The 26,831-nt window shown below is 39.6% G+C and overlaps 1 protein-coding gene, 1 non-coding gene and 2 pseudogenes across 2 annotated transcripts; 2 read left to right on the top strand and 2 right to left on the bottom strand.

Annotated features, from left to right (window-relative positions):
• Window positions 1–4,578: 4,578 nt before the first annotated feature.
• LOC130457724 (U6 spliceosomal RNA) lies at window positions 4,579–4,685 on the top strand. Its single transcript, XR_008917008.1, has one exon. It is a non-coding gene; the product is annotated as a U6 spliceosomal RNA (small nuclear RNA).
• Window positions 4,686–19,016: 14,331 nt separating this feature from the next.
• LOC100618311 (uncharacterized protein C3orf38-like) lies at window positions 19,017–20,544 on the bottom strand (annotated as a pseudogene).
• Window positions 20,545–21,659: 1,115 nt separating this feature from the next.
• On the bottom strand, window positions 21,660–22,901 carry LOC100014324 (purine nucleoside phosphorylase-like). The gene has a single exon (XM_016429704.2). The coding sequence runs from the start codon at window positions 22,682–22,684 to the stop codon at window positions 21,812–21,814; it is 873 nt and encodes a 290-aa protein (XP_016285190.2). The 5' UTR covers window positions 22,685–22,901; the 3' UTR covers window positions 21,660–21,811.
• A 2,418-nt stretch (window positions 22,902–25,319) lies between these two features.
• Window positions 25,320–26,442, top strand: LOC100014297 (purine nucleoside phosphorylase-like; annotated as a pseudogene).
• The last annotated feature ends 389 nt before the right edge of the window (window positions 26,443–26,831 follow it).

Raw genomic sequence — 26,831 nt, 5'->3', positions numbered from 1 at the left:
GATGGCTCATGAGCTAGGTGGGTCTCGAAGGAAGCGAGGAATTCTTAGAGGTAGAAGTGAGGGTGGAGTCTGGGGCTCCATACTTAGCTTAGGCAAAGGTATAGAGACAAGAGATAGTCAAATTGGGGGAATGGCAAGTAGGTCAGTTTCATGTGTCAATGACGCTTTCAGATGACTGGTGAGTCCATTGAAATCCTTCTAATGATGGATGTGCTAAATTTCAGTCTGAGATGAATGAAAATGAAGATGTATTTTTTTTTCTCCACCTCTGGAGAAAGGACCAGTAAGTAGAAACATACAAGAGATAGTTTTATATTTACATTTTTTTTTTGGTCAAATGATGTCTTCTCTAGTGTGGGGAGGGGAGGGAGGGAGAGAGAGGGAGAGAGAGAGAGATACCTGGAGAATTTTAATGTAACCTACAAACAATTAATTAATTTAAAAAAGGAAAAGATAGAATTTTTTCCCTTCCAAATTCATGGACCTTTGAGTTAGAGGGGGAAGAGAACATGACCTGGGAGAGAACCATAGATGCGTGAATTAATTCTGAAGCATATGAAAGACCCAGGTTGTCATTCATGTATTTCCCAAAAATTGTTTTTGACTAGTCCTGTTCTAATGAGCTACTGGGTGGAGCAGAAAGAGGACTCAATTTGTACTTGGAGAGGTAGATTTTCCCCAGAAGTTTTCTATGATATACAAAGAGAAATGGGAACATGGCAGGGAGTTAATTACAATGAGGAAGACATAATCCTGTAATCAGCTATAATATACAATATTCCAAAACGCTTAAGAATTCTAGTAGAGAGTGCATCGTGAAGTCAGATCAGGGAAGGTTAATAGAACCCAAGGGATTGAAGGAGGGGATGAGTTTATTGGACTTTAAAAGGCAGAGTTCAACAAGCACGTTTGATGAGAAAGGCATTTCAGATACAAAGAACAGTTCAAATAAAAACACAAAAGTATGAAGGAAAGAGGTGTGTAATTGGAATCTGAACTCCAGAACTACAATTCCCAGCACCCCACTCTTCTCACATTAAGTGCTGATGTGGGCAGAATATAAATTTTGTGTAACCCTGCCTCTTGCTTTCTCTTCTTGTGATTGAAGACAGCTGTGGACGCCAGCTTTTTGAGAGCCAAGAGAACTTACTCATGTGGGTTTACTTTTGTTAATCAGATTTTTATATTTCTATTTCCTTTTTATTCCTTATACTTCAAGTGATTATTAATAAACTTTATGAAGTTAATACTTGGAATGTTGGACATTCATTTAAATCTTACAGAGGGTAAATATTCAAGGAACAGAGCTGTCCAATTGGTTCAAGGGAAGAATACATGGAGGGCAGTGGTAGGAGATAAAGATGGAAAAGTATAATGGTGCCAGTTTATTAAGGTCCATAAATGCCAGGCAAAGGAGTCAGTCCATCCATAACCAGTAATTAAACATCTACTGGGGCAGTTATGTAGCTTAGTGGATTGAGAGCCAAGTCTAGAGATAGGAAGACATGGGTTCACATTTGACCTCAGACAATTCCTAGCTGCACGAGCCTGGGCAAGTCACTTAGCATCACTTGCATAACCCTTGCCACTCCTTTACCTTGGAACCAAATTCACAATATTGATTCTAAGATGGAAAGTAACAGATTATTAAAAAGGAAAAAAAAAAGACAGATGGTGGTGAGTAACCTAGATTTCCTCTAAGAGTTCTTTCCCAAACTAGAACTATGAGCCTATGACCTACTCTAAGAGATGGCTTGTAATTATGTTGCCATAGAGATTAAGATCCTCCTTCAAATCCCATTAGGTTAGACATTAATATAAAGGTATCACATAAAATAAATTGTAATCATGGAACTTGGATATTAATGATAAAGGCAAACATTTGGATCCTGAGTCCAGATAGAAGAGAGTTGAGGTATAAAGATTTGTCAATGAAGCTCTGACTGTAGAGGCCCAGGTTCGTGCTCACCAAGCAACTAGATAAGGCATTAGACTTGTAGTTGGAAAGAGCTGAGTTCAAGCCTTGCTTCCAATACTTACTAATATAAGTATGACCCTGGGTAAGTCACTTAAACTTGCTGGGATTCAGTTTCTTTATCTGAAAATTAAAGTGGATGAACTTGATGACTTTTATAATCCCTTCCAGCTCTTAAACTATGTGCCTGTGATCTGTAATTTGGCTTCCTGTCCTACCAGTAAGGAGTACCCTCTGTAGACTAGCTCTGGAGCACCTTTCTAATTGGCTTTATTTATTTATTTTAAAACCCTTGCCTTCTGCCTTAGAATCAATACTGGGTTTTGGTTCTAAAACAGAAGAGTGGTAAGGGTTAGGCATTGGGGGGTTAAAGGAATTGTGCCCAGAGTCACATAGCTGGGAAGTGTCTGAGGCCAGATTTGAACCTAGGACCTCCCATCTCTAGGCCTGGTTCTCAATTCACTGAGCTACCCAGCTTCCTTGACTTTAAATTCATAGATTAGAATTTGGGTTAATCAACAAGTTTCTTATTGGATTATAATAATGAATCAAGCCAATAGATATTTGATATCTCTAAGCCAACCAATAAGAATTGAATTTCTAGCGGCAACTAGGGTGGAGAGAGATCCAGGTCTAGAGGCAAGGAGTCCTGGGTTCAAATTTGACCTCAGACACTTCCTAGCTGTGTGACCCTGGGCAAGTCACTTAACCCTGTTTGCCTAGCCCTTGCCCTTTTTGTCTCTGAGTTGGCACTAGGACAGAAGGTAAGGGATTTTTAAAAAAATCAAGTTTCTGAAAGTGTAAATGTGAGGACCAAATCTTAGATGCGTGGTGACCTCACCCAGGTACAGATGTCTCCAGAGGCCTGCGTCTGAAGCAGCCAAACAGCTGGCTCTTTCCCCATCTTAATTGCTATCATAATAACAATCACAGTCTTAGAATCACAAGATGCTGAAGCTGAAAGGAGCCCTTGCAAGCTCCTCTATCCATTCCTCTCATCTACAGGTTAGTTCATAGAGAACACATTGATATAATTACCATGTTAAGAACAGATACAAGCTATCAGCATAACAAGAGTAATAGTATAAAGGTAACAATAGCTTTTATCCCAAACTATATTCCCCTGAGTTTAACTGGAATTACACAAACAACTAAGCAACAGATACCCAGTTGAATCTGGTTACTGAAGGGAAAAAAAAAGGGAAAAAAGCCCCAACCTCCCTGCCTTTGCTGCCTGATTGGCTGATCAGCTCCCAAGGGCAGCCAGCTCTGTTAAGCAGCTGGTGGAAATGGCTGCCTTTTCTGAAATTAACTGTTTGGTGAATGTCACAGACCCTGCTCCATTCCAATGCCTGCATATGGAGCTGCCATCCTGCGTTTGTCTGGGACTGATGAGAATAGTGATTCAACAAATTTAAATTCAACAAACATTGATTAAGCATTGACTTGTGTGCAGAGCCTTGTGCTAGGTGCTAGAGGAGATTCAAAGTTTAAACAAGATAGTGTTATCTCTCATGGAATGGACAGTCTAGTAAAAGGAGAAAAACAAATGCACAGGTAACTGGAATATGATCTAATAGGCGATAAGTATATTAGAGAAATGCAAAACAAAGAGCTCTGGGAAATCTAATGTGCAGGTGATGGAGATCATTAGTGACTTTGGTGAGAGGGTTTGGGGGAAGGTTTCGCAGAGAAGATGGTTTTTGAACTGGGCATTAAAGAATGGTTAAAGGGCAGTGAAAAGAGTCAGGTCTGGACATGGGAGATCCTGGCTTCAATCTGACCTTAGATACTTCCTAGCTGTGTGACCCTAGGGAAGTCACTTAACTCCAATTGCTTAGCCCTTGCTGCTCTTCTATTTTAGCATTGGTTCTAAGACCAGCATGGAAGGAAGAAGAAGAAGAAAAAGAACAAGAAGAACAAGAACAAGAACAAGAAGAAGAAGAACAAGAACAAGAACAAGAAGAAGAAGAAGAAGAAGAAGAAGAACAAGAAGAAGAAGAAGAAGAAGAAGAAGAAGAAGAAGAAGAAGAAGAACAAGAAGAAGAACAAGAACAAGAACAAGAACAAGAACAAGAACAAGAACAAGAACAAGAACAAGAACAAGAACAAGAACAAGAACAAGAAGAGATGACAGCTAGGTGGCTCAATGGAGAGTCAGGAAGAGAAAGTAGAAGTCCTGGGTTAAAATATGACTTCAGTCTTCCTAGCTGCATGACCCTGGAAAAGTCACTTAACTCCAATTGCTTAGCACTTAGATCTCTTCTGTCTTGGAACCAACACTTAGCATTGGTTCTAAGACCAGAAGGTAAGGGTTAAAAAAAAAAGAAGAAGAAGATAGAGACAGCTAGGTGGCTCAGTGGAGAGTTAGGAAGAGACTGGAGGTCCTGGGTTCAAATCTGGATTCAGACACTTCCTAGCTGCATGGCCCTGGGAAAGTCATTAAACCCCAGTTGATTAGCCCTTACTGCTCTTCTGTCTCTAAATTAGAAGTTAAAGCATTTAAAGGATGATTAAAATTTCTGAAAGTGAAAAAGGAAAAGATGAATATCTCAACTATAGAGGAAAGCCTGAGTAAAAACAAAGTCAGAAAGTGCAGAATGGTGCTTGCTTTGGCAGTATATATGCTAAAATAGGAATGACATGGGGAAGAGTAGCATGGCTCCTGATCAAGGGTGACATACAAATTCATAAAGTGTTCCATAAAATAAGTTATTAATGGAAAGAAAGTGTAGAATGTTTGATGAGTTAAGAAATAGATTGATGTAGTCAAATCACAAATATGACTATTTTAGTACACATGGTTCCTCAATCCCCTCCCAAAATTGCTTTGATTTTCAGCAAGCTATATCATGGAACAGATGGAGAGACATAGACCAGAAAATAACACATAGTTGATGGATTTACAAGTGGTTGAATGACCCATCTAAAATTAATGACAATTTCAACTTGGGAGGCAATATGGTAAACTGTAAAGAATGTTGGTTCTAGAATCAAAGGATCTGCATTTGAATCTTGCTCTGATTCATAATACTTATCTAATTTGGAAAAATCACAGTTTCCTCTGTAAAATGAAAGGAGTAAACAAGAGGGTTTCTGAAGCACTTTTTAGCTCTGGAGTTATGTAAATTTGAAACAAGTTCCCCTGTATAGTACCCACAAAGAATTGTGCTGTTTAACATTTTCATCAATGACTTGGATTAAGACATAGTCATCAAATCTGTAGATTAATACAATTGGGTGACAGAATAAGTATTATTCTAAAAGATCTTTGACAGGATCCAACATTAAGTCAACTCTAATAAGATGAAATTCAGTAGGGATAAATGTAAATTTTTTACTCTCAATTTCACTAGTTATAGGCAAGAGAGATATAATTAGACAGCTATTTGGTCAAAAATGATTTGGGGGAGTCGGGCAGTTCTAAGTGAACTGAAAGTTTGATATGAATTAATGGCATGATGTGGTAGCCAAAAAAATTAATGTGATTTTGAGATGTACAAAATATCTTGTCATTCCCAGGAAGAAGGGGTGATAGTCTCTCTCTGCCCTGACAGTCTCGGGGTGGTAGAAAATAGAATTAGGAAAGCCTGTTAGACCATTGCAATAGTGCAGGTCACTGATGGTAATGAGGAATAATTCTAGTTAAATTAAATTAAATCTAATGAGATTTTCTTCTGAACCCTGTTCCTGTAACCTCCAAGACTAACTAAGGGAGGTAAATTAATCAGTTAGAGTTAGATAGCTATGTAGGTAGTGAAAATCATTAGTTAGTGGGGTTTAGTACATTGGCTTTGGGAGTTTAAGTTTAGATCTTCCAATTCCCTTCTTCAGAGAGCCACAACACCAACATCCCTCTCTCCTCCAGAGAAACCATCTGCTTGCCAGCCAGGATCTGCCTTCTCAGAGCTGGGGAATTTGGCCTGTAGGGATCTCCTGCTCTCCAAGGTCCTGGAACATAGACTACTGACTTTTGATTGACACTAGAGAGGATTTAAAAGTTAAAGGGTAAAAAGTACATGTGCTAGGGGAATTTTTTTTTTTGCTTTTTTATTGTTTCTGTTTAATTGACTATTAGTAATCAAGGTGGATACTAACAACACATATCCTAGCCTATATAACAACTTTATTTCTACATTTGACATCATGCCAGGAGACATGATAAATGCTATTTTCCTCTTTTTCTGGGACTGTTTCCTGAATATCCCTTATGGGATTTTCACCCTATTCCCTAATGTGTGTTACATGATACTAGGTTATGAATGGATGGAACCAGTTATGTCATTAATTCTTGAAGAACTATTTTTGCCTATGTACTTTATTATGCTTATGTTTGATGGTGTTATACAAATGCAGATACTTGGTTTTTGGAATTGGTAACAAAATAAGAGCAATTGTACAATGGATAACTAAGGATTCAGAAGTGAAACAAATGCTAATGCTAATGAAGGAAAAAAATGAAGCAATGGAACAATATATGACGGTTGGAATGATTCTAAATAATGATATTAAGCATGATTTATAGGATAATGTTTTTGATAAGGATGTTAATGAAGCAAATTTTTAAAAAACTATCCAGATTAGACAGAGGGAATGCTGAATTTAATGAGACTCGGGCTACTTTGTTCCCTCTTAGAGTTATACCAGTTGTCACCCAGGAAAGTGTTTAAAATTAAGACACATAAGTTATTCACTCCTGAGGACCTAGAAACTATTAAGTGTAAAACCCCTCTTTTTTTTTATGAACCTAATAAAGGAATTTCAGGAGAAAATTAAGATCTTTGACCCAGACTTTGATCCGCTAATTTTTTCTTGCTAATGGAGGAATTACTAAGAGAGATAGAGGAATCAATTTATTGAAGAGACCAGAAATAATCCACTTTTGACCCCATGGCCTCAAGATTTTGAGGACATAGATATGAATTCAGTGACTGATTATAGGCAAATGAAACAGGCAAGGAGATCAATAACTGAAGTAATGAAAAGGCACTCTAGATATCCCAATGTATGGTCAAAATATGAAAGTATAAGGTAAAAACAGTACAAAATACCAACTAATTTCCTAGATAGAATTAAGGAAGCTGCCTAATTAAATTTAGGATTGGATATGTTGGCAGAAGACACCATTGCCCACATCAAAAGATTGTTTGTTAAAAATGCCTGTACCAAGATAAAGCAATTTTTTAAGAGCAATTGTCCAGACTGGGAAGAACTAAATTTAGAAGAGTTAAAAATAAAAGAGACTTATTTATGTTTAGATATTGAGGATAGATCATATGAAGACAACAATACAGTGATTGAAGATTTGAGAAAGAAATTAAGGGATACTGAGAGTAAAGCCAGGGATGGCGAGATAAAAGAGATAAAAGCAATGGCAGCACTTAGATCTGTGCAACCTAATAATCAGTACAGACTAAGAGAAAGAAGATCAGGAGTTCCGAGGTGTTTCTTATGTAATTGTTTAGGTCATTTTGTAAGAGACTGTAGATTCAGAGGACAATTTTCTAGACAAATTAATTGGAATAACAGATACAATAGGCAATATAATAATGGATGGAATAATAATAATTGGAATAACAATAATAATTATCAGAGAAGAAATAATAGTAATAATTGTCAAAATGCTTGCTGTCAGGAAGGTTAAGCACCTGATTTGAACACAATGCAAGAGTGGGTAAAATCAGGAGTGAGACCTAAGTACAGTCAAGTGGTTAGTGGACACAGGGGGTGCTCAGAACAAAGGGTCATGTTCATTATGAAGGTTTACCTGGAGTTCTCAAGTATTTGAAGAATCAAAGGAAAATGGATTAGAAATAAATGGGATTTAATGTAATAGAGATAAGGTTAATGAATTTATAAATAATGTGATTGAAACAAAGGATAATGTAATTAGTATTAATAATTGTGATTGTGAAGAAAAAGAAAATTTTAATGTAAAATTAGTTGAAAATTCTAATGATTGTGAAATAATGGAAAATAGTGAAGAATGTAAATGGGATAAAGATAATGTGATTGTAAATGAGAATAATGATACCAAGGTAGAGATTATAAAGACTAATGAGAGTAGTGAAAAAGCTGATGATGTTGTTAAAGACGTGAAATCCTGGGAATATCATGCAATTCAAGCAGATATAAATTTGGATGTACAGAAAATGACTGAGCTTTGTATTGATGTTACTGTGTTAGCACTGGTGTTGGAAACATTTCAACCACCATATATTACAGAACTATATGTGTCTATAACTATTGGAGATCAGATTTATGACCTTCTGGTTAATACTAGAGCCCATAAATCAATTTTGCAAAGTTTTCCTAAGAATTGTAGAGCAGTTGGTACAATGGAAGTGATAGGTGCTACTGGTAAACAACAGAGAGTAGCAAAATTACAACCAAAAAATGATTACTTTAGGTCCATTATCTGTGGAGCATGCATTTCCATGTATGCCAGAATACCCAATTAATATTTTAGGTAGAGATTTATTATGTAATTTGAGGGCAACAATCCAATGTATTGATACTGGTAATATCTCATTACATCTACCAGAAGAATCTATGAAAGCTGTTCCATTGCTGTTCTTAGATTCAGTCAGTACAGAGGATGACTTAGATTCAATTTATCCAATCCCTGAGGATATCCCTAAAGATCTTTGGTCAAATTCTTCCACAGATGAAGGTCTATTGAAATCAGCTACTCCAGTTAGGGTGAGGACTAAGGAAGGACCAGTTCCTTGTGTACCTCAATATCCCTTGACTAAAGAAGCAATTGAGGGTATAAGACCAATAATTGAATCCCTAATCCAACAAGGGATCATAATACCTTGCTTCTCAGAATTTAACACTCCTATTCTTCCAATCAAAAAGCCAAAGTTAGATAAGAATGGCAAATCTGTAAATCATTTTATCCAGGATTTAAGAGCAGTCAATTATTATGTAATCAAAACTCATCCTGTTGTACCAAGTCCAGCTGCTATAATTTCTTCCATTCCAAGTCAGGCAAGATATTTCACTGTGGTCGATTTATGCTCAGCTTTTTCCTCAATTCCAATTCATGAGGATTCTCAAAAGATCTTTGCTTTTATCTGGGAAAAACCCAGTGGATGTGGGTTCATTTGCCTCAAGGTTTTGCCAACCTGCCTAGCCAATTTTCACAAATTCTGAATAGAGAACTGAAAACCATAACATTCAAAGAAAGTAAAGTGGTACGTTTTGTGTATGATATTCTCTGTGCATCCCCAAATGCTAAAGTGTGTCTCAGAGATAGCAAGATTCTTTTGTTAGAATTATATAAGCATGGGCATAAAATCTCCAAGGCAAAATTACAATGGTTTTTTTGCCAAGCGTGCAATATCTAGGTTTTGTGTTATAAGAGAGTTCAAGAAGTATCGCACAGAAAAGAATGGTAGATATACAGAAACTGAGTACTCCTAAGACAAAAAGGCAACTCAGAGTGATTCTTGGAACAACTGGATTCTGTAGACATTGGATACCTGAATATAGTGAACTAACAAAATGTCTAACAGATTTAACCAGGAATATAGAACCAGAACCTCTGAAACTAAAGCCTGAACATCTGCAAGTCTTAAGTAAGCTTAAAGAAGCCATTTTATCTGCTCCAGCATTGGGTATCCCAGACTGTACAAAACCATTCCAACTATTTGTCAATGAAACTAAAGGTATTGCTTCTGGAGTACTTATACAGACTTTAGGACAAAGTTGTCATCCAATTGGATATTATAGTTGTCAGCTTGATCCAATAGCTGCAGGCACTATACCTTGTCTAATGAGGGTAACAGCTGCTACTCTGTTAGTACAGAAATTAGCAGACTTAATTTTGGGATGTCCATTGACTGTATATTGTTCACATTAAATGGAAGCACTAATGAGGAAATTTCATACTCAAGCTCATTCAGATGAACAAATTTCTAAGTATGAAATTATTCTCCTGTGTAGTAAGAACATCCTGTTGAGGAGGTGTAGTGTATTAAATCCAGCTATGCTTCTTCCTGATTTGCCAAAGAAAGGTGTACCATTACATGAGTAGTAGATGTAGCGGATATGCCTAGGATGGATGTGAAAGACATTCCAATTGAAAATCCAGACTTGGTATTATCACAGATGGTTCTTCAAAATTGTGTGATGGAATTAGATGTACAGGTGCTGCAGTGGTCACACAATTTGAAACACTGTGGTATGGCTCATTACCTAGTAACCTTAATACTCAAGGGGCAGAGTTGGTTGCTTTGAAGCAAGCATGTCTTCTAGTTGATGAGAAAAGTGCTGATATTTTTACAGACTCACAGTATGTGTTTTCAATATGTCATGCAACAGGAAAAATCTGGAAAAACAAGGTTCTATTACTGCATCAGGAAAACCAAACTGCACATGCAGAAATAATAACTAAGTTGTTGGATGTTATCCAAAAACCTAAACAGCTTGCGGTGATCCATTGTAGATATCATACTTATGGCAGAGATTCAGTTTCTAAAGGAAATCATAGAGCTGATATAACTGCTAAGTATGCAGCCCAGAATGATCCAGTGTATGTAATGAATTTGTCAACTATGGAGCCTGATGATTTAGAAAGAGCTTATATAGAATCAGAAATTCAGAAGTGGAAGGAGAAATTTGGAGCAAGGAAAAAACATGGAATATGGGTTGCAGACAATGGAAAACCACTGTTACCAAAAGATTTAGATACCTATTTGTATCAAGTCATTCACACAAATAGTCATTTTGGTACTCAAGCTGTAGTAGATTCTGTAAAAAAGGCAATGGGCAGCACTGGGAATAAGTACTGTAGCAAATAAGATCTGTACTAGTTGTTCTGTTTGCCAAAAATTCATCCAAGGTACATTCAGAAAGAAAGGTTTGGGTGGTAGACCTTTGGCATATTGTCCATTTGAGAGTTTGCAAATAGATTATATAAGCATTCCAAAAGTTAGAAGATACAAGTTTTGTCTTGTAATTGTTGATAGAGTAACAAAATGACTTGAAGCTTTTCCATCTAATACTATTACAGCTAGCGTTGTGATGAAAGTGTTACTTAAAGAAATTGTTTCTAGGTTTGGTGTACCAATTACCATAGATTCTGATAAAGGATCTCATTTTACACAAGATATCCTGAAAAGAGTCTATGAAAATCTAGGAATAACACTAAAAGATCATGTTCCTTATCATGCACAAAATTCAGGTCAAGTGGAGCGTGTGAATAGGGAAATCAAGACTATGGTGGGGAAAATTTGTGTGGAAACTTATCTAAAATGGCCAGATATTCTTCCCATAGCTTTGTTTTACCTACATACAAGACCAAGAGCAGATTTACATATATCATCTTATGAAATGCGCTTTGGATTTGCTTCACTACAGGCAAAGACTTATAAGACAGTCTATACATCTCTCCTAGGAGGATAATGTCAACTTGCTTTGTATTTAAGTGCATTACAACAATAGCTTAGAGAACTGCATGATATGGGAGTATTGATCCAATCTGGTCCACTGGATTATTCTCTTCATAATTTTCAACCAGGTGATAGGGTGTATGTGAATAATTTTGCTAAAACATCAGCAACACAAGAGAGTTCGGAAGGTCCTTATATAATTGTGTTAGTTTCACTATCTTCAGTGAAAGTATTAGGAAGAGATTTATGGTACCATTGTTCACATATTAAATTATGTCATGGAATTGATAATAAAAATGTAGAAATTATTGAAGAAGAAAATGAAGAGTTTGTGGAAAGCTGAGATTCATCAGGCAAATAGATTCTGCAGTCAAAAAGATCAGTAAGGAGAGGACTATTCCAGTGGAAGAGGTCATTTGGATGGAAGAGGACATTGCAGTTGAAGAGGAGGATTCAGAAAATTGATAGATGTTATACAAAGACTGAAAGACATAAATATTAAGCAGACTTTGAAGGAAATTTTCAATGAATAGAATTAAGTGATTTATAGACTAATAGTTCTAAAGAATTTGGGTAATGTAATATAATATAACATAAAATATATTCATAATCATTCATCAATTAGTATTACTATCATGGATTTTGGAGAGGAAGAATTCTTCAAACAAGATGAGAAGAAAAATCTGAAGTTTTGGTAAGTATATTGCACTCAACAGTAACACTGACATAACTAACATAAAAACATAACACAGCATGAATAACAACATAACAAACACATAAATTCAAAAACACAAACATGGTTAGGATACATTGATTCATTAGTAGAATGAGTGAAACAATGTATAGCTAGGTACTAACAATGTTATAATTAGTTATAAAGTAGTTAGTTACTAACAAAGAAGAGTTAACTACTTAGTATGGAATTAGTATAGAAATATAGGTAGATAGGAGACTTATTTTAGATAGGGCTACAAATTGATAGACTTGAATTTAAGACTGATAAGATAATGTAAGATACTGAATTACATTACAAAATACATTGCAACATACATTACATAGCACATATGACATGTAACTGATCACATATCACACAAATTGTAAATGCACATGTAAATATATGTAAATAGTATATATTATAGTTAGGGTTGTGGAATTAATTTTATTATAGTTTATGCATATGTATATATGTAACATATGTAAATATGAAGTATATGCATATAGCACACATGTATATATTGTATATGTGTATTATATGTGAATATTATGTAAAGTTGTCATGTGTGATAAGTTCATAACATAGAATAGGATTAAGTTTAATTTTCATCTTTTGTTAAATGTATTTTGCATAAGTAAATTTAATGGCTCAGTTTAATTTTTTGTAAAACTCTTGCAATGTTGTGTTCATTGTATTTTTTCAATTTTTTTTGTTTTGTCTAAGTTTGCTGTTTATGCATTGCAACAGTAATAGAATTTTCTGTACTTGTTGATAAGAGTAGTATTTTATGACTTTAATGTTTTGCATGGAATTTGTGTTTGTATTTTGATTTGATATTATTTGCTTGTTTTGCTTTTGCATATGTTTGATCAGTATTTTGAACTTTGTAATTGTTCATTGTATACTTTCCCTTTTTCCTTTCCTTGATTATATCCCTAGAATAGGATAGTATTAGATAGACTAAGATAGTTGAGTGTAGGTTATTTATTATTTTGGGTAGAAATTTTAGTTTAAGGAAAATATGTTTGTTAGTGTACAAATACCAAAATAGTGTTTTCAACACAATTTAGGCTTTGTGCAAAGGGGAGAACTGTTGGAAGAATATAGGATTTAGCTCTTTGCTGCAAAGCAGGAGGAAGACCTACAGGACAGAAGCAGGAAGCCCTTGAGAGCAGAAAGATTCCAGAATGTTGGGGAGTGACAGGCTGTTGCTTTCCCTAAAGTCAGAAGAGCCAGGAGGGTTTTCTGTCTGATTATTCTGGGGTGGATGTAGAGAGCCAGATATTCCCTCTCCTGTGACTTTTCTTGAGATTCTGCCTATCCCTGCTGCTGAAGAGTGATTTTCAAGAATCCTGAGGACAACTATAAGTGATATTTTCTTCTGAACTCTGTTCCTGTAACCTCCAAGACTAACTAAGGGTGTGTGTGTGTGTGTGTGTGTGTGTGTGTGTAAATTAATTAGTTATAGTTAGATAGCTTTGTAGGTAGTGAAAATCATTAGCTAGTGGGGTTTAAGATTAGATCTTCCAATTTCCTTCCTTTCCTTCCCTTAGCTTAATAAATAGTTAATTAGTTATGTTATTTATTTAAGTACCTATTATTCTACACACCTATTTTAGATACTAACAATGAGAATAGAAAGGAGGGGATCACATGTAGAGGGCATCACATTTAAGAGCATCATTAAAGGGCAGCTAAGTCGAACAATGGATGGAATAACAGCAGGGAGGAACTGGGTTCAAATCTGGCTTCAGACACTTCCTAGCTATATGACTTTAGGCAAGTCACTTCACCATTTGCCTAGTCCTTACCACTCTTCTTAGAATTGATACTAAGACAGAAGGTAAGATTTTAAAAAGCAAAAGGGCATCAATAAACTGGAGAATATCTAGAAGAAGGGAACCAGGTTGGAAGGGCCTTCAAGTTCATGCTATATGAAGACAAGGATGATAATAATTAATAATGATAATAATAGCTGATATCTATAGAGTACTTACTTTTTGTCAGGCACCATGCTAGGTGCTTTACAAATATTTTCACATTTGACCCTCATGACAACCCTGGGATGTAGCTGCTACTGTTATCTCAATTTTATAGAAGAGGAAACTGAGACATACAGAGGTTAAGTGACTTGCCCACAATCACAAATCTAATAAATGGCTGCAGTAGGATTTGAATCTATGTCTTCTTGAATCCAGGCTCAATGCTTTATCCACTGCATCAGTTGAAAGAGCTGAGAATGTTTATTCTAGAACATAGAAGAGGCAGGGGGCAGCTGTTTTCAAATGTTTAGAAGACTGTTACATGGAAGAAGACATTGTATTGGACTGCAGAGGTTAGATTTAGCAATTAAGGGTGAGAGCTTTAAGAGATGAATTTAGGGTTGATGTCAGGAAAAAACCTTACTTTGTAAGAGCTATCCAAATTCTTAGAATTATGAGAGCTATCCAAAAGTGGAATGGGCTGCCCTGAGAGATAGAGGCTCCCCCCTTGCCAGAAACCTTTAAACAAGGCTGGATGACCACTTGTTAGGCATGTTATAGTAGGGATTCTTTTCAGGAACAGATTGGATCAAAGTTCTGCTCTAACTCTAAAGTCCAAGATAACATTGGGTAGATGGTAGTGATAAACAACAGAGGGCCTAGAACAGTGGTTCTCAACCTTTCTAATGCTGTGACCCCATGTGAACCTTAAAAATTCTCAGACCCTACTTCATAAGGTTGGGTTAAGACCATTCCCCATTTTAAACAATGAAGGAACTTAGATCAGGAATGTGAGACCTCTACTCCACCCCTACTTAAGCATACTTTAGGGGAAGATAAAGTTGTAAACTCCTTACTGAACAATGAAAAATACTTAAACCCATACTTATAATAAGGCAAAAAGTTCTTAAGCTGTGCCTATTTTTAGATCTAATACAAAAGGGTGCTAAGTATCTATAAAGGTCAGGCAACTTGTGAACTTGCAAAAGGCAGAGGTGAGAACTTACTCAGGCGTGAATTACTCAAAAATTTAAGACTTCTTAGGTGTGAACTAAGAATGGTCTGTCCTTTGAAAAACGTCTACTGTGATTGGTAGATGGAAGAACTTAGGGGAGGTGACATAGGAGAAATTTCCCTTTAAATAGGAGCTCAGAGACATTCAGATTCAGGATTGAGCTGGTGGAGTCAGCTGAGATGGAGCTGGCCTGGTGTCTCTGAACACTAGAATCCTTGCTTGGTTATTGAAAAATCCTGCTTCAAAAATCTTGCCAATAATCTTATCCAAGAAGATCTGGTCAAATTGGGAAAGAGTACAAGCAGAGCCTTCCATACTCTATTTTTTACTCTATGTTGCAAAGAATTCACATAGTAACGCATTTTAGACCTGGATACCAGAACATCCCTGCTCCATGCATGTTTTCCACTTGATGAAGGCTGGATTCTATAACAGCAGTCAAAGCATCAAACTCCTCTACATGCGAAGTTTTGCACAAAGCCCAGATTTTCTTAAGAGCTAATAAAGCATAAAGTCGAACACTAAAATTATGGTTGAAACACCACTGTAGTACAATAGTAAGAGCCTGCTTTAGAACTGGTTTCATATCAGGTATATTCTGAATAATGATATCCAAATGTGACAAAACTCATAAAAATATGCAGATACTCATTTTGAGCTTTTCTTCACCAGAACAAAAAGAATTCCAGAATTTTGGAAGAAACTGAGGAAATTTATGAAGAATCAATATAATAATCCATTCTACTAAATATTTTATGGATGCTTTCAGGTATATCCATAAATACCCTTCATCCTTGTAAAAATAAATGTTATTCTCTTTATGGTCTTTCTTGTTTGGGGGCTGTTGGGTTTTATGGGACTTTTTGAGCTCCCTAAGATGAAAGAATCAAATAGAATTATTTAGATCCCCCAAAGACCTGCTGTCTATGTCCAAGATAAATGTCCTGACTGATCTTCCTTCCTTCCACTTCTACATACCATTATACTAGTCATTATCCATGCCCAGAGTACAGACACACTAAGAGTACCAGGGAGTATATACTCCTTCCTTCCCTCCTTCCTGCCACCTCACAAAATCCCTCATGCAGCATTTTCTCCATGAAGTCTTTCCTGATTCTTTCCAATTGCTAGTGGTTCTTCTCTCAAAATGCTTTGCATTAAACTATTCTGTTTATATTTTAATTTATTAATTTTGACACAATTTATTGACACAATTTATTCTGGCCTCACTCTTTCAGGGCCAGACCTTTTATATTCCCTATCACTACTGCCACCAAATCTTTTAACACAGGAACCTTGAGAAGGTTGGAGAGAATCTTCTCCACCATCACCTGGGGCCCCTACCAGCTGTGTTCCCCCTTTTGAGAGGTTTTATTGGGACCAGTGATTAGTACTGTAGTCCCATTTAGCCATTTAATGTGAATTGGATTTTACTTCATAGATATGCAAGCACAAATATAAAAACATTTTCCCCAGTACCTCAGGGAAATAATTCCCTTTATATCACCTCTGTCTCTGAGAGGGGTATTGGGCTCAAATTTTAGCTAAACATTGGTCCCACCAAGTTCAGCCCAAAGTGAGCATCGAGTCTAACTTCTGCTGGGCTGGAATCCAAGACTTTTCCTCCTCAAGGCTTCAGTGTTAGATTAGTTGCAGCACCAGGGCTGGATTCCTGGTCTACCTGATCCTAATGGCTCATGCTCCCATCCCAGGTTGAAGATTCACTCCTAGCACACAAGATCTGTCCAAGCAAGGATTCTAGTGACACCAGGCCAGCTCCATCTCAGCTGACTCCACCAGCTCAATCCTGAATCTGAATGTCTCTGAGCTCCTATTTAAAGGGCATTTTCTCCTATGTCACCTCCCCTAAGTTCTCCTATCTACCAATCACAGTAGACGTTTTTCAAAGGACAGACCATTCTTAGTTCACACCTAAGAAGTCTTAAATTTTTGAGTAATTCATGCCTGAGTAAATTCTCACCTCTGCCTTTTGCAAGTTCACAAGTTGCCTGACCTTTATAGATACTTAGCACCCTTTTGTATTAGTCCTAAAATAGGCATGGCTTAAAGAACTTTTTGTCCCACTATAAGTATGGGTTTATTAAGTACTTTTCATTGTTCAGCAAAGAGTTTACAACTTTATCTTCCCCTAAAGTAAGCTTAAGTAGGGGTGGAGTAGAGTTCTCACATTCCTGATCTAAGTTCCTTCATTGTTTAAAATGGGGAACGGTCTTAACCCAACCTTATGAAGTAGGGTCTGGGAATTTTTAAGGTTCACACCTGCAATACAGTTCCTCATGTTGCAGTGACCCAAACCAAAAAATTATTTTGGTGGCTACTTCAAAACTGTAATTTTGCTACAGTTATGATTCAGAATGTAAATACCTGACATGCATTATGTATTCTCATTGCTACAAATGGAGAGGTTGAGAATCGCTGGTCTAGAATAAGGCAGAAGAAATTGATCCACTGAAGATCTTTTTTTTTTCTTTTAAAATTCTTACCATCTGTCTCTAAGTTGACATGGGCACTGTACCCCCCCAGGCGAACTATTGTCAAGGGAACTCCCTTGTTGTTTTCCTGACTCTGAGCCTAAAAACACCCAATGACCCCACCTAGGCTCCTGAGATGACTATCTTCCTTCGATCGTCCTCTAGATGGTCAGAAAGATGCACCTTCAGACCACACCTCGATCCAATCAGACATCTGTTTGTCCCCTAAAACTAAGGAATTTTTATGTCCCCAGGCAGACCCCAGTACGATCACCCCCACCTCATGCCTGAGTGACTAACTGTTGTGAAGAATGTATAAAATCCCCAGAACCAATGTCATGGGGGGAGGGGGGTGACAGCCTTTCCTTTCATGCTGTCCTCCCAGGGAACTGCTCCCCATCTTGCTGTTCTACCTTGCTATCCTCCTGGCCACTCTCAACATTACTTTCTAAATTAATAAATATCTTTTTGTTTTTAAGCTAAGTTTTGAAGTCATTGCATGCCTGCAAAAGACATCCTTCCCAAACCCCAAAGGTATCCTTCCACTGCCCATAACATAAGTCAGAAGAGTGGTAAGGGCAATGTGGGTTAAGTGACTTGCCCAAGGCCACACAGCTAGAAAGTGTCTAAGACCATATTTGAACCTAGGCTTTCCTGTCTCTAGGTCTGGATCTCTATCTTCTGGGCCACCTTCATTGAAAATCTTTGAATAGAAGAGTAATTTGAGCAGTCCCTATATTAGGAACATTGTCCTGGCTGTGGCATAAAGGATGGACTGGACGTTCAGAGCTGGGGTGAGGTGGGAGGGTGATGGGAAGGAAGGTAGGAACCATTAGGCTAATGGGATAGAACAGGCAGATAATGATGGGAAAGGAAGGGTGCCTCAAAGTTGTGGAGGTGGGATTAGAAAGAAGTGACAATGAAAAAGAAGATAATACCCCAGGTTTTGGAAATGGTAGTTTAGGGGAAGAATGGTGTCATTGATGGAAATAGTCAAGTCAAATGAAAAAGCAAATTAAGAGAGAAAGATCATAAACTCAGATTGAACACGTACTTAAAATGTGTGGTAGGGGGCAGCTGGGTAGCTCAGTGGATTAAGAGCCAGTCCTAGAGACGGGAGGTCCTAGGTTCAAATCTGGCCTCAGCCACTTCCTAGCTGTGTGACCCTGGGCAAGTCACTTGACCCCCATTGCCTAGCCCTTACCACTCTTCTGCCTTGGAGCCAATACACAGTATTGACTCCAAGACGGAAGGTAAGGGTTTAAAAAAAAAAATGTGCCATAGGCAGCTAGGGTCAAGAATCTAGATCTCAGAAAGAGAGATCAGGATTGGAAATCTAGCTTTGAAAGTTTTCTGGATAGGGGGTAGCTAGGTGGCTCAGTGGAGAGAGCTAAATCTAGATATGGGAGGTTCTGGGTCCAAATGTGACCTCAGTTACTTCATAACTGTGTGAAAGAAGTAGATACACCCTTCAGACCATTGCAATCTAGGTTAGGATTAAGAAAAAGAAACTCTTCTTTCACCAGAGATAGTAAATGAAGCTCACCAGTTCTGAACCGTAAGAGTCTATCACATTTTGTTCTGATGCTTTATAACAAAATTTTAGCTTGACATCATGTCAGAAGTGCTGTGGTCCCCATTATTCTTGGGGGGGGGGGGTCCAAAGAAAGAATTCTGAGAGTTGAGAAGCTCAAAGAACCATTGGCAGAGTTTCTTCTAACTTGTAACACTCATCAAATTGTTCATATTCTTTTCTTTCTTTTTTCTTTTTCAGATAGTATGATACCCTCTATCTTTGAAACACTTTCCCATATTTCCCTCACAACTTCTCCTTGTTCCAGTTATTTTTTGCATAGTGAATAATAAGATTTTGCTTTTCAGAAGCTGGGAGCACAATCACTCCCTTCCTTGCTAGATATTTAAAGATGATTTCTCTGTGCACTTTCTTTCTCTTCAGAAGTTCTTCAACACTTTGGTATGAGCTAATATTGCATGAATGGCATCTTGGTGATCCTGGGGTTGAACCAGGAGGTTGTGTCATGGACATTGTACCCCCAGAAACTCTGGCAAACTATTATCAGGGAAACTCCTCTGCTCCCTTACACCCTCAGGCTCCTAACACAAAATATGTGACCCTGAGAGGATTATCCTCCTTTGATTGTCTCATTGATTTGAGATGGACAAAGAGACACACCTCAGGCATAGGTCTACCAAATCATGGGAACCACCCCCAGGCCTTTGGGGAAACCTCCTCCCCAATCCTTGCCCCAGAGTCTATCCTCATTGCAGTAAAAGAATATAAAAACCCCAGAATTGAGGCATTCTGGGTTCAACCTCTCAGATTGCTCCACTCACGATGTCTTGCTGGCCAAAAAAAATTCAACATTACTAATACATCTCTCTCTTTACTTTTAAGTTAAGTTTAGGGGTCTTGCATTCTTGCAAAAGGTATACTTCCCAAACCACAGGGGTACACCTCTACACCCCACAACAGTTGGTAATGGTGTCGCACAGTGCAAAGATATCAGGAGTTTTTATTAGACCTAGCAGGTCCCGGCAACTCTCAAGCTCCATCTTGTTCAGCCCTGACATGTTGCCCCCAAGCAGGGGGTGTGGAGGGATGTCCCAGCCCCAACTGCTCTAGTGCCCACTTTAGCAAATGATTCTTCTCTCTGTTTTCCGGCTATCTTTTTATTCTGGCATAGTACTATTTGTAAAACACACTGTTCTGGGACCAAAGTCTCAGAGAAGATATGCCCCAGGGAATGTAAGAGTAGTAGTTCTTTCAAAATATTAACAGCAGCTTTAGTGCAACATTGGCTTAATCCTCACATCCACTAGGGGTGGAATGAAGAATGTTGGCTGTGGGTTAGGAGTGTTGATTAGAAAAACAGAACTATTAAATAGTCAGAAAATCACTCTTTAATCAAGGAAAGGGGGTTCAGTGTGATAGTAGGCCTCTACACAGAGCTGCTCTGCATACACCTATGGAGAGTCCGAGGACTGAACTCTGGACACTGACCCCTGGGAAAGCCAAACATGCTAGATTGGACAATTCCAAGGAGACATTAAAGTTGGGAAGCTTGAATATTTTTCTAGGTGAAACATCAGGGCTGAGGATGAGGGAGTTGATTGATTTTACAAAGGCAACAAAGGAAAATGAGTTTCAGACAGGAATAACAGTGAGGGGCTGATGATTTACAATGGACACAAAAGGGAAGACCCAGCCAAGGGCTGCTCCATCTTGGTAAGGACTTTGGCCTAAGGGGAGAAACCATTGGGACAAAATGAGGTAATTAGCATCTGATGGGATTAGCTATTCCCACCCAACTACCTTAAGGTCTATTGTTAGAGACCAGGTCGAACCTTTAAGCTAAGTAAACTGGGGGTCATTATCTTTATAGGCTACAAGTTTGGGGGTTTCAAGATTCCATGTGTACAGGAGCTACAGTGGCATGATCCAGCTTTAAAGGGAAGGGACCACAGGAATAAAGAGAATTAGATAACATTGTGGGAAGGAAGGTCTAATAGGATAAGCAGATATTCCAAGGAGATGAAATACCCACATTTCTTCTAACAAGGATTAAAAGCTGGCCCACCACATAGAATTTTTTCTTAAAATTTACTCATTTAGCACTACACCAAACTACCAGTGAATTGTTTTAGAGAGCAAGAAAGAAAAGAACAAAATTCACTTGAAAGAATATCAGGTTGAGAATTTGAAGAGAAAGCATGAAAAAAAAAATGGGAAAGTAGGTATAGTAATAACAGATCTCAAATTATAACCTATTTTTGTTCAGCCATTTCTCATCCCCCTCCCTTGGTTTCCAGTTCTTTGTTATAACAAGAGTTAGACTTCTGTATCTTATGTCCACAAACAATCCTACTTTCTTTATGGAAATGCTGGTTTTGTGTGGTTTAACCTCAAAATAAAAAAAATGAAATTTTGATTTTAAGAAGAGCCTCTCTCTTGACTTACCAGATAAACAGTGAATTTTCAATGCACTTAACACTGGATCTCTTATTACAACATGGATCCAAAAGAACCCCATTTCAGTTGATATAAATGAATTCACATATGCTCAGTTTATTGTGGTACTCAGATAAAGCTCTTTATTGTCACAGGAGGCAGAAGTTCTTTTGGTAAAATCAATTACAATCTTTGATAACATTACACTGTTATGGTACTCGTGCAGGTGGTACTAACTGTATCATAAGAGCAGGGAAGGAGAGGTCAAAAAGTCTCTTCTGCTGGTGGCTGCATGTTCTCCACAAGAACACACACAAACTTTTCCAGCTTCTTGGCAGCCTGCTGCCCAGCCATCAGCACCTCTTCGTGATTGGCAGTCTCTCGGGTTGCATAGTCCAGTATTGATTTGTTGGTGATGAGGGAGAATCCAAAGACCCGAAGGCCACAGTGTCTAGCCACTATCACTTCTGGCACGGTGCTCATGCCCACGGCATCGGCCCCTATTTTCTGCAGAAACCGACACTCTGCGATGGTCTCAAAGTTGGGGCCTCCCACCATGACATAAGTTCCTTCTTGCAGTGGTCGGTCTTGATCCATCTGCTTCCAGATGCCATGGGCCTTCTGCCTCAAAACTCGGTCATAAGCATCAGACATGGGGGGGAACCTTCCTCCAAATCGGTTATCATTGGGTCCACTGAGGGGATTTTGGCTCCCGAGGCCTGGCAGGTTGATATGATCTCGGATCAGCATAATGTCCCCCACTTCATATTCGGGGTTCAGTCCCCCAGCAGCATTGGTGACAATTAAGGTGTGCACATTCATCAGTCGGAAAACCCTCACGGGGAATGTCACCTTCCAGAGAGGATAGCCTTCATACATGTGGAAGCGGCCCTGCATCATCACACAGCATTTGTCCTTTAAGTATCCAAATACCAGTCGCCCTGCATGGCCTGGTACCGTGCTCTGAGGGAAGTTGGGTATCTCACTGTAGGCAAAGGCCTGCCCTTGGGTCACTCTATTTGCCAAATCCCCCAATCCAGAACCGCAGATCACCGCTATTTGGGGCCGATGTTCTGTGTGGGCCAAAAGCCACTCTGCTGTTTCCTTATAATCCTCATACCTGAACTCATGCTCCATGGCTCCCTCGGGGTGTCTGATCCTCTGCTACGATGTCCCCCTCTTTCTTTAGCTTCCCCTAAAAGCTGTTCTGCTGGGATCTGTCCTTCACCTCAGCCCCTTTGGAGATCAAAGTGGCGGCTGCCAAGTTTTCCAAGGTGGGTCTGCAGATCCTTCAGAGCCGGCTCCAATCTCCAGGGAAGCTGCTGCTCTTCCAGTAGCCTCCGGTGAGCTCAGAAGCCCCAGACAACTGTAAGTTGGAGCTCCCAAACAGGGCTTTTTATACTGGATCCTGGAGGTAATAAGAGGCCCCTGGAGTTTACAAGGAGGACTTCAACAAGGAGGAGTTCACAAGGAGAAGTTCACAAGGAGAAGTTCACAAGGAGGACTTCACAATGTCAACATGGAATCTAGAAACCCCAAACTTGTAGCCTAGAAAGAGTTAATGACCCCCCAGTTTACTTAGCTTAAAGGTTTGACTTTGTCACCTGAGTTCCTCCCTGGGGGAAAGTCCTACTTCACTAGTCCCAGACTAACAATAGACTTTAGGGTAGTTTGGGTGGGAATAGCTAATCCCATCAGATATTAAGTACCTCTTTTGTCCCAAGGGTTTCTCCCCTTAGGCCAAAGTCCTTTACCAAGATGGCCCAGCCCTTGGCTGGGTCCTTCCCTTTTGTGTCCATTGTAAAGCAACAGACCCCCCCCTGTGTTATTCCCCTTTGTTACCATTGTCAAGTCAATCAACTGTCCCCTCATCCTCAGCCCCCTTGTTTCACCTAGAGAGGTATTCAAGCTTCCCAACTTTAATGGCTCCTTGGAACTGTCCAATCTAGCTTGGTTGGCTTTCCCAGGGGTCAGTGTCCAGAGAGACCAGAGTTCAGTCCTCAGACTCTACAGAGGCGTGTGGACCTCCTTTTGTCTCCTGCTGGATATTCCCATATCCAGATTGCCAACTCCAGTCTCGGTTCTTCAGCTTTGGGGAGGAATTAACTGTTAACACAACTTTAGAGACATTATTGGCTAACATTTATATCACTTGCATTTTACTACATTAGACATACAATATGAGCAAAACCCCACAGAACTGAACCAGTTCTTAAGCTTCTCCGAGAAGCTCTTTCACCAAAAGTTACAACCATTTAAACCTTAAACTGGCATTTCAATTCATGAAGAAACTTTCTCTATTTTAATCAACTTACAGCAGTTACCCAGAACTTCACCTGAACACTCAGGCTCTCTCACTCCAGCTGAGCTTCCCATTGAAACCTTTCACCCAACCATTCACTCATCTGAACTGCTCTCCTGGTCCTCGCCTCTAGACAGGGCTGCGCTTACATCCATATGAACCAACATACACACCCAAAACTGTAGCCAAGCTCTGAGCTTGTAGTCAGGTTGAGCTAGACTCCATTTTGTCCAGTTTATGTTGGGGCCAGACTCTGCCCCCACCTGCCATCTTCTCTGAACCCTAGCCTGCATCAGGCCCAAACTTTGTAAACATAATTTGGGGCCATTTTGTTAGGTGGTTCCTCAGACTGCCAGCTGTCCCCATCTCCTCCTGTGGACCACAGACATGCAGTTCCCCATTCCAGCAGCTTCTGGGTAGCTCTGGACTCTGTGGCTCTCTGAGCAATCCACAGTCCACTGCTTAATGGCCCCTTAATTAAAGAGTGGGTCACTCCCAAATACTGGAGGCCGAGTTCTTTCTGCCCCTCTGCTAATCAGATTCCTGACTCAACATCAAGAGGGCTGTGTGGGTACCTCACATCTTGGGATCCTCCTTAGCAGGGAGACTCAGGCAGCTGGGACTTAGGAATCTCACTGGGGAACCTCAATTTGTTGACTTAGAAAAGATGTAGAACTATTAAATGGTCAGAAAATCACTCTTTAATTAAGGGAAAGGGGTTCAGTGAGATAGTAGGCCTCTACACAAGGAGCTGTGAGCCACACGCCTCTGTAGAGTCTGAGGACTGAACTCTGGTCTCTCTGGACACTGACCCCTGGGAAAGGCAACCATGCTAGATTGGACAATTCCAAGGAGCCATTAAAGTTGGGAAGCTTGAATACCTCTCTAGGTGAAACAAGGGGGCTGAGGATGAGGGGGACAGTTGATTGACTTGACAATGGTAACAAAGGGGAATAACACAGGGGGGGGGCTGTTGCTTTACAATGGACACAAAAGGGAAGGACCCAGCCAAGGGCTGGGCCATCTTGGTAAAGGACTTTGGCCTAAGGGGAGAAACCCTTGGGACAAAAGAGGTACTTAATATCTGATGGGATTAGCTATTCCCACCCAAACTACCCTAAAGTCTATTGTTAGTCTGGGACTAGTGAAGTAGGACTTTCCCTCAGGGAGGAACTCAGGTGACAAAGTCAAACCTTTAAGCTAAGTAAACTGGGGGTCATTAACTCTTTCTAGGCTACAAGTTTGGGGTTTCTAGATTCCATGTTGACATTGTGAAGTCCTCCTTGTGAACTTCTCCTTGTGAACTTCTCCTTGTGAGATCCTCCTTGTGAAGTCCTACTTGTGAACTCCTCCTTGTGAACTCCTCCTTGTGAGGCCCTCCGTGTGAACTCCAGGGGCCTCTTATTACCTCCAGGATCCAGTATAAAAAGCCCTGTTTGGGAGCTCCAACTTACAGTTGTCTGGGGCTTCTGAGCTCACCGGAGGCTACTGGAAGAGCAGCAGCTTCCCTGGAGATTGGAGCCGGCTCTGAAGGATCTGCAGACCCACCTTGATCTCCAAAGGGGCTGAGGTGAAGGACAGATCCCAGCAGAACAGCTTTTAGGGGAAGCTAAAGAAAGAGGGGGACATCGTAGCAGAGGATCAGACACCCCGAGGGAGCCATGGAGCATGAGTTCAGGTATGAGGATTATAAGGAAACAGCAGAGTGGCTTTTGGCCCACACAGAACATCGGCCCCAAATAGCGGTGATCTGCGGTTCTGGATTGGGGGATTTGGCAAATAGAGTGACCCAAGGGCAGGCCTTTGCCTACAGTGAGATACCCAACTTCCCTCAGAGCACGGTACCAGGCCATGCAGGGCGACTGGTATTTGGATACTTAAAGGACAAATGCTGTGTGATGATGCAGGGCCGCTTCCACATGTATGAAGGCTATCCTCTCTGGAAGGTGACATTCCCCGTGAGGGTTTTCCGACTGATGAATGTGCACACCTTAATTGTCACCAATGCTGCTGGGGGACTGAACCCCGAATATGAAGTGGGGGACATCATGCTGATCCGAGATCATATCAACCTGCCAGGCCTCGGGAGCCAAAATCCCCTCAGTGGACCCAATGATAACCGATTTGGAGGAAGGTTCCCCCCCATGTCTGATGCTTATGACCGAGTTTTGAGGCAGAAGGCCCATGGCATCTGGAAGCAGATGGATCAAGACCGACCACTGCAAGAAGGAACTTATGTCATGGTGGGAGGCCCCAACTTTGAGACCATCGCAGAGTGTCGGTTTCTGCAGAAAATAGGGGCCGATGCCGTGGGCATGAGCACCGTGCCAGAAGTGATAGTGGCTAGACACTGTGGCCTTCGGGTCTTTGGATTCTCCCTCATCACCAACAAATCAATACTGGACTATGCAACCCGAGAGACTGCCAATCACGAAGAGGTGCTGATGGCTGGGCAGCAGGCTGCCCAAGAAGCTGGAAAAAGTTTGTGTGTGTTCTTGTGGAGAACATGCAGCCACCCAGCAGAAGAGGACTTTTTGACCTCTCCTTCCCTGCTCTTATGATACAGTTAGTACCACCTGCACGAGTACCATAACAGTGTATTGTTATCAAAGATTGTAATTGATTTTACCAAAAGAACTTCTGCCTCCTGTGACAATAAAGAGCTTTATCTGAGTACCACAATAAACTGAGCATATGTGAATTCATTTATATCAACTGAAATGGGGTTCTTTTGGATCCATGTTGTAATAAGAGATCCAGTGTTAAGTGCATTGAAAATTCACTGTTTATCTGGTAAGTCAAGAGAGAGGCTCTTCTTAAAATCAAAAGTTCATTTTTTTTTATTCTGAGGTTAAATCACACAAAACCAGCATTTCCATAAAGAAAGTAGGATTGTTTGTGGACATTAAGATACAGAAGTCTAACTCTTGTTATAACAAAAGAACTGGAAACCAAGGGAGGGGGATGAGAAATGGCTGAATA

This window comes from Monodelphis domestica, chromosome 2, assembly GCF_027887165.1.
Source record: "Monodelphis domestica isolate mMonDom1 chromosome 2, mMonDom1.pri, whole genome shotgun sequence".
Lineage (NCBI taxonomy): Eukaryota > Metazoa > Chordata > Mammalia > Didelphimorphia > Didelphidae > Monodelphis > Monodelphis domestica.
Note: the sequence above shows the minus strand (reverse complement) of the source record. Positions and strands in the feature narration are given on the sequence as shown.